Source organism: Somniosus microcephalus, chromosome 5, assembly GCF_052327205.1.
Source record: "Somniosus microcephalus isolate GS21.2 chromosome 5, FLI_Smic_1.0, whole genome shotgun sequence".
NCBI lineage: Eukaryota > Metazoa > Chordata > Chondrichthyes > Squaliformes > Somniosidae > Somniosus > Somniosus microcephalus.
The window spans coordinates 24,375,871-24,384,050 of record NC_140991.1 but is presented as its reverse complement, the minus strand read 5'-3'; the positions used below and the strand labels follow the sequence as shown (position 1 = coordinate 24,384,050).

The 8,180-nt window shown below is 41.8% G+C and overlaps 1 protein-coding gene across 2 annotated transcripts in view; it reads right to left on the bottom strand.

The window, feature by feature from the left end:
- Positions 1 to 1,008: 1,008 nt before the first annotated feature.
- Positions 1,009 to 8,180, bottom strand: part of LOC147116954 (gap junction gamma-1 protein-like) — a 209,717-nt gene continuing 202,545 nt past the window's right edge. For both annotated transcript variants that reach the window (XM_085987446.1, XM_085987447.1), the window contains exon 3: positions 1,009 to 3,444. In XM_085987446.1, coding sequence (XP_085843572.1) covers positions 2,186 to 3,424 — 1,239 coding nt within the window. In that variant the 5' untranslated portion in view covers positions 3,425 to 3,444 and the 3' untranslated portion in view covers positions 1,009 to 2,185. The remainder of the gene's footprint in view (positions 3,445 to 8,180) is intronic.

The window sequence follows — 8,180 nt, the reverse complement described above, 5'->3', positions numbered from 1 at the left end:
TGTGGTTTACAGTATTTAAGAAGACATGCAAAAAAAACTAAGCCCTTAAAAAAACAAAATTTGCATGAACTGGAATGAAACACACATGATCCTGCCTTATTTGCTAGAAACCTCATGGGGTTCAGTTGTGAGACAGAGGTGTAATTTATCCTGATCAATTCCGCCAGTAACTTTCAAAAGCTGACTACTTCAGTCTTCTGCCCAAACACCGTGGCAATTCATTAGATTGTGAACCTTAATCTTACTATTAGTAAGAGTTACTATTGCCATGAATTAAATGTACAGCATGTTTGCCTCTGTTTATCTTTAATTTCATTTCTAATTTGCTTTCACAATCTCGCCAAGCTCTCCCTAAAAGACACCCTGCTGTGAAGTACTGGGTCCCATTAGGAGTCTTCTATGCTGTTACAAATTGTAAAGATTTCTTCAGAGAAAAAACAAGCAAACGGTGGAAATTCCGATGAAGAATCACACTTCAAACATTAGGTATTGGGAGCGGAACTAGGTGGATAGCTCTTTTATAGAGCCAGCGCAAATGCATTCTCCTGTGCTGTAAAATTCTATGATCGACCTGCTGTACATTTCAAACATTTTCTGCTTTGAATTAAAGATTTTTGCAAGACAAGAGTTCGAATCTTCCAGGTTAATTTCTAAATGATTCAGATTTGTTTCTTTGTTGGAGGGCTGGTTGAAAGTGGAAGCAGTGATACCTGTTCTGTGCATAGTTTGTACTGCCACTTGAGGTTGAAGTGCAGTGTAGCATGAGCTTTAATTTTCAAATGCAGACGTACACATCAGTCATTGTTAGATGTACCGGAATTAGGGTCAATGCACTTTGTTTACCAACACCATTTCATGAAAAAAAAATGCTGCAGATCCAAAATTCTGGAATAGCATTTTAAGGCAATGGCAACCTTCCTTGGATTTTCAACTAGAATCTGCCCTTTAAAAAAAAAATGGCAATACTTCCCCCATGCCCACCCCGCCTGCCCCCCCCCCCAGCCCACCTCAAACACCTTTTGATGTAATTTTCTTCATATTATCCTCCTTAATCGTAAAGGCGAGAAGATCCAGTCTACAAACATCTCTACACACACGTTTCCTGATGTTCCCTGGGCAACATGCCAAATTTCCATCCTTCCTACAAGTCATCTGCCCTTTTAAGATGAGAATGTATAGCTTGTGCAAAATTAGTTAAGCTGCAATTGAATTTTTTTTTTTTTTTTTTAAAAAGAAACTATTAAATCTACAAAACATTAAAAATGAGATAATTTAGACAATGGTAAAGAAATGTACAAAGCCTATGGAAATGGAGTCAAGAACAATACAGTGTGAAAATGTCTTAGATTTTGGATCTGAAAGAGGGCAACGGAATGAGAGATTGGGGAGATTCTCTGTAGCAAGACAGGGGACAACAGAACAATGAGGCTGAACAGGAAGTACGTCTTTTGTAAAGTATATCAGTGTTTATATTCCCCTTTTACAGTTTATCAGTTGAAGTCCTGACGTTTTGAACCCACCCATTGTCATAACGTGAAATGGCTACTAAAAAAAATTGAATTAGGAAGTAAAATGAATATTGCAGCTTAATCATTTGTAGCCATAATGGAGTCAATGGCCTGTTTCCTGTGAAGTAGGCACATAGCGAGCCAAGTAAAGATGAAGAATACTGGCCCAACAACTATTTAAATTTTAAAATGAAGACGACGAATCTGTGTCACTACAAAAACTTGTGCCCTTAGTACAGTAAACTATAGATGTTACTACATTTTGATGTTGAGTACAAGCAGACTCCAATTGGTTTAGGAGTCGTCGAGAGGGACGGCCCTATGAGCCCGGCACAGCATCTTGTTCAATGGGACTACAGATCAGAGAATTGGTACAGAGATAAATGTGTCTGATTTATGGGACTCTCGATCTACCAGTCATTGATTTCGATGGCTAGGAAATTGGGAACACTGCGAATTAGGCACACTGTGTCTAATTCTCCGATTTGCAGAACCATCGAACAAGGTTTCATGCTGGGAGCCTTGGTTTGCAAAATCTACTCTTATAACCCAAAGAGCCAAATCGTTATCACGTTGGTTATCTAAAAGAAAGCAGATTGTAGTCAAATGTGCAGAAAGCGGCTATCACCTTTTTTCTTGTAAGGACCATTGTAAACTTAATTGAATATAAACACAAGTTAAATCCAAACAGATGTTTTTCCATCCCCAGATTTGCTACTGGAGCTGCCTTTCTCTGAACCAGGTTTGGGCTTAGCTCCCTGCTTTTCGTGAGCAGTGTTGACACGGTTTTGCTCCGCTACAGTACCTCCCGATGCTGGGCTGCTGGTCCTGGATTTCTGTGCATTCTCATGGCTGTTATAACCCTGAAAGGCAACGTCCAACTGTTCCTGGGCAACTTTCAGCTGCTTGTGGAGCCTGGCCAAGTCAGGTGGGATGTTGTCATCTGGACTAGTGGACTGTTGCTCTTGGGCTACATTAGCTAAGTTTTGCTCATGAGCCACAAGGCCATTAGGGACCTTGGTGGACTTGTCCGATTTGATCACCAGATTGTACCCTGGTGGCGATGCTGGAATGTTCCGAGGGTAATGGTAAGGGAAAGGTCGCATGTTATTCTGGTTACGCTGTTTGTTACGGATGATATCTCTGATGGTTCCAAAGCCCAGATGGAACATCTCACAGATATTAAGAATCAGGCAAAGGCAGCTGACTACGTACATTATAATGAGGAAGACTGTCTTCTCTGTAGGTCTTGAGACAAAGCAGTCTACAGTGTGAGGACAGGGGTTTCTAGTACAGACATAGGATGGGTCAACTTCAAATCCATACAGAAAATACTGTCCCAGAAGGAAACCTACCTCAAACATAGCCCTGAAAATCAATTGGAAAACGTACATTTTCATCAGACCTTCTCGCAAGATGCGCCGTCTCCCATCATGTTTTTGATGGTTACTGGCCTCTTTTTTCTCACTATCCGTTTCTTCATAGATCATTGGTTCTTCCTCATCTTCGTCCTCCGTTTGTTCTGAATTACGGTGGACATGCCATCGTACGGTTGGTAGTTTCTTCTTCTTGAAGAACTTGTTCTTCTTTTCTTCCTCAGTGGATCTGGCAATCTTGTGGATGGCATAGCCAAGGTACATCACAGATGGGGTTGATATCATGATGATCTGAAAAACCCAGAACCTCACGTGGGAGAGAGGTGCAAATGCATCATAGCAGACATTTTCACACCCAGGCTGTTTGGTGTTACAGACAAATTTGCTCTGCTCATCAGAATATATGGACTCCCCTCCGACTGCAGTCAGCACGATGCGGAATATAATCAGCACCGTCAGCCATACTTTGCCAACAAAGGTGGAATGATTGTGGATTTCTTCAAGAAGACGTGTTAAAAAGGCCCAGCTCATATTTGTCATAAGGACTCCTCATCTAATATCTGCAATGGAACAAAAATAAAACAGTCTCAATACATTGACCACAACTGCATACTACAAAAACATTTTTTTTTACTGTAAAGAGACATGGGATTTGTAAACTTAAGGCCCAAAATGCAAGGAGGCAGTAAATTCCTATAGACTGAACATTAATAGAAAAAGTACAGATGTAGCGTTTTTCACATATTTAGGATGTCCCAAAACTCTTCACAGCCAATGAATTACTTTTGAAGTTACGTAGGCTGTCAGTTTGCCCAGAGCAAGGTCCCACAAACAACAAATGAGATAAATGACCAGCCTATTTACAGTAGTGTTAGTAAAGGGAGGAATGTTAGCTGGGACACCAGGAGAATTCCCTGCTGTTCTTTGAATATTGCCATGGTTTCTTTTTGGTCCATCTAAACTAGGAAATAGTGCCTTGGTTTGATGCTTCATCTGAAAGACAATGCACAAGCCCTCAGTACTGCACTGAAATTTAAGCCTAGATTATGTGCTCAAATCCTGGATTGGGGCTTCATCCCACAACCTTCTGGTTCAGAGGAGAGAGTGCCATCACTGAGCTGAACTGACACTTAAAACTAAACAAACACACCATCATGATACCAGTGAAACCCAGAGTCATGTGTGCAATATTGGCAGGGAAGCCATAAGAATACAAAGGAGTGAATTTCCACAGGGATTCTCCAGCTCGTTCACCGTAACTTTGGCGGAAGAGCTGCAGAATCCCAGAAGAACTGCCTTCCTCATCATGTTTTTAACCTTCGAAATACTCCAAGCTCAGTGTAAAAATGTGTGTGTATGCCTGAGTGGAGTTTCCCTCTATATTGCTGGCTCCTGGCAGGGCAACGCCACAGGAATAATTTATTTAATTCTTTTTGTTGTAAATGCAAACACAGATATCATGTGGTTTTGTACGCAAGATGTGAAGTATGTATATTTAAAAACAATAGAAAGATAGGAGGGTATTCCCTTTAGACTATTCAGCAAAATGATGCCTTAAATGTAACATCTGGTACTGTGTTGAGGGTGAACTTGTGCTTGTTAAGTTGAGGGATGTCAGTGTTGGGGATGAATTCTTTTCCCACTTTCTGCACTGAGAGACAGAGAATCAAGCATTCTGAGGTGAAGTACCTCAAAAATATGCCTGTATTACAAAAATGTGCCAAACCCCAAATCTCAAAAGCCACTCCCATGCCAGCGTGTAATATATCAATTTTGCACACAAACTTTTGTTGTTGCCTTTCTGTGTGAGACTGAGAATTTGTGCCAAATTATGAGTAGTTTATTTTACTGCAGACTTGTGTCTTTTAAGAACTTGTTTAAGATACTTCTCAAACACATTGGGGGTAAAATTCAACTTGGGCTGGAATGCAAAACGGGCAGCGCTGCATCTACCGTCAGTTATACGTGCTTTGGTCTCACACTCTGGAATTCCCTCTCTAAACACCTCTGCCTCTCCACCACCCTCACCTCCTTTAAACCCACCTCATTAACCCAGCTTTAGGTCATCTCTCCAATATCTCCAGCTTTGGCTCTGTGAAGCAGCTTGGGACATTTTTCTATGTTAAAGGTGCTATTTAAATGTAATTGTTGTTCAATCAAAATCATGACTGTATAGCAGGTTATATTCAGCTGATTAACCGACTCAACATGTGCTGGGAATTTCCTTGTGGATCCTCCCGATTGGCCCCTGTAACTTCAGCAAAAATCATGTTTACGCAGTATCTGGGGTTTCTGCGATCTTCTGCAAAAGTTACATCGGAGAACACTCGAGGAAATTCCTGGCAGCAGTCTTGTCTTTTGATCAAGCTGCCTCTGAGTTGCAACCTCCTGTACTCCTACCTATCCATACTGTTACATAGGTAGTGAAACTGCATCAAAAACTTTCTCTGTAGTAGGCTCCTCACCGAATCATGCTTTTTGTATGGAGAGGATCTGTTACATAGCAAAAAAACTGATAACACACAAGGCCAGATTTTCCAAAGAGCTGCCTTGCTTCGGGTTGTTGGCACAGGTGCTTTGTGTGTCATGGTCCACTTTTTTGCAGCAGCACAATAACTTAGTGTCAGCTTTGGTTCATGTACAAATCTGGTGAGGGGAAAAATTAGGTAGGGCTCCTGTTCCTATCCACTGACTCTTGCTGCAAAGTGCACATGCTTCGATGTCCTGTAAAGACAGGAACTGGCTCAGCTGTGATGCCCAACACGATCAAAGAGCTGCCAACACCCATTGCCTAGGATTACACGTGAGGAAAAGGCACTTGGGCGAGATACCAGAGGGTATCCAGCATCTGTGGATTTGACCAGTAAGGTTCAGTGCCTTTAAGAAAGGAAGAAAGAAAATTGGAGAGGGCTAAAAAAAAGTCATTTTAGATTACAAAATGCAAGCTGAATATGCTGTGAAACAGCTGTGTGGTTCAAAGAATTAGCCTATTTAGGGGATATCAGTCTTCCTCAGTTATTAAATAAGCTAAAATTTCAACAGAATAGTGTTTTTAGAAAAAATAGGGTTGTTAAAACCGTGGCTAACAAAGGAAATTAGGGATAGCATAAGATCCAAGGAGAGGACATATAAATTGGCCAGAAAAAGCAGCAAACCTGAGGTCTAATGAGAGGGAGGAACTGAATGAAATCAGTATTTGTAGGGAAATGGTGTTAGGGGAATTGACGACATTGAAGGCCGATAAATCCCCAGGGCCTGATAATCTACATCCTAGGGTACTTAAGGAAGTGGCCCTAGAAATAGTAGATGCATTGCTGGTCATTTTCCAAAATTCTATAGACTCTGGAACAGTTCCCATGGATTGGAGGGTAGCTAATGTAACCCCACTATTTAAAAAAGGTGGTAGAGAGAAAATGGGGAATTATAGACCGGTAAGTCTGACATCAGTAGTGGGGAAAATGCTAGAGTCCATTATAAAAGATGTAATAGCGGAGCACTTGGAAAACAGTGACAGGATCGGACAAAGTCAACATGGATTTACAAAAGGTAAATCATGCTTGACTAATCCACTGGAATTTATTGAGGATGTAACTGGTAGAATAGATAAGGGAGAACCAGTGGATGTGGTGTATTTGGACTTTCAGAAGGCTTTCGTTAAGGTCCCGCATAAGAGATTGGTGTGCAAAGTTAAAGCACATGGGATTGGGGGTAAGGTACTGACTTGGATAGAGAACTGGTTGGCAGACAGAAAGCAAAGAGTTGGAATAAACGGGTCTTTTTCCGAGTGGCAGGCAGTGACTAGTGGGGTACCGCAGGGATCGGTGCTAGGACCCCAGCTATTCACAATATATATTAATGATCTAGACGAGGGAACTAGATGTAATATCTCCAAGATGACACAAAGCTGGGTGGGCGTGTGTGCTGTGAGGAGGATGCAGAGAAACTCCAATATGATTTGGACAGGTTGGGTGATCATACTGCATCTGCCATGCATCTGCCCAATGTGGATAAATGCGAGGTTATCCACTTTGGTGGCAAAAACATGAAAACAGATTATTGTCTGAACGGCAATAGATTGGGAAAAGGCGAAGTGCAACGAGACCTGGGTGTCCTTGTGCACCAGTTGCTGAAGGTAAGAATGCAGGTGCAGCAGGCAGTTAAGAAGGCAAATGGTATGTTGGCCTTCATAGCGAGAGGATTAGAGTACAGGAGCAAGGATGTCTTGCTGCAGTTGTACAGGGCCTTGGTGAGACCACACCTTGAGTATTGTGTGTAGTTTTGGTCGCCTTATCTGAGGAAGGATGTTCTTGCCATGGAGGGAGTGCAGCGAAGATTCACCAGACTGATACCTGGGATGGCAGGAATGACGTTGACGAGAGATTGGGTCAATTAGGCTTATATTCGCTAGCGTTTAGAAGAATGAGAGGGGATCTCATTGAAACTTATAAAATTCTAACAGGACTAGACAGACTAGATACAGGAAGGATGTTCCTGATGGCAGGGGAATCCATAACCAGGGGTCACAGTCTAAGGATAAAGGGTAAGCTATTTAGGACTGAGATGAGGAGGAATTTCTTCACCCAGAGAGTGGTGAACCTGTGGAATTCTCTACCACAGAAGACAGTTGAGGCCAACTTATTAAATACATTCAAGAAGGAGTTAGATATATTTCTTAAGGCTAAAGGGATCAAGGGATATGGGGAGAAAGCAGGGACAGGGTACTGAATTTGGATGATCAGCCATGATCTCATTAAATGGCGGAACAGGCTCGAGCGGCCGAATAGCCTACTCCTGCTCCTATCTTCTATGTTTCTATGATTTAAGTCTTCCATACGCATTTTAAGAAACCGTACTGATAATCGTAATCTGCACAGAACTTGGAAGTAACGGTTATCCACAGCACACAGGTGTCCAGCCAACATCTCTGGTATTTTATATACATCTTAATAAAAGTGTGGTGGTTTAAATTAAACAGCTTTGCCCTGGTCAGCCTTCAAGGCACTTAAAGTGGATCTTCAAGGAAAATGATAATTAAGCAAGTTTGCCTATGCTCATTTCTTAGTGATTTTTTTTACTTTTTAAAACTATTTTTTCTGCTCCTATTTCTCCCTTTCTCAAGGCAGTGAATCACGCTGGGCTACGGTTCCAAAGGCACCGACAACTCTAATGTGCCTTGGCCAACTTGCCGTTCTGCATGTTGTGAACCTCGCCAGTGAATGTTGGAAAGCTGTATGACTGCAGGGGCCAATACAGCCAAGACAAATCATATCCTCACTTGACAGCCATACACACACAT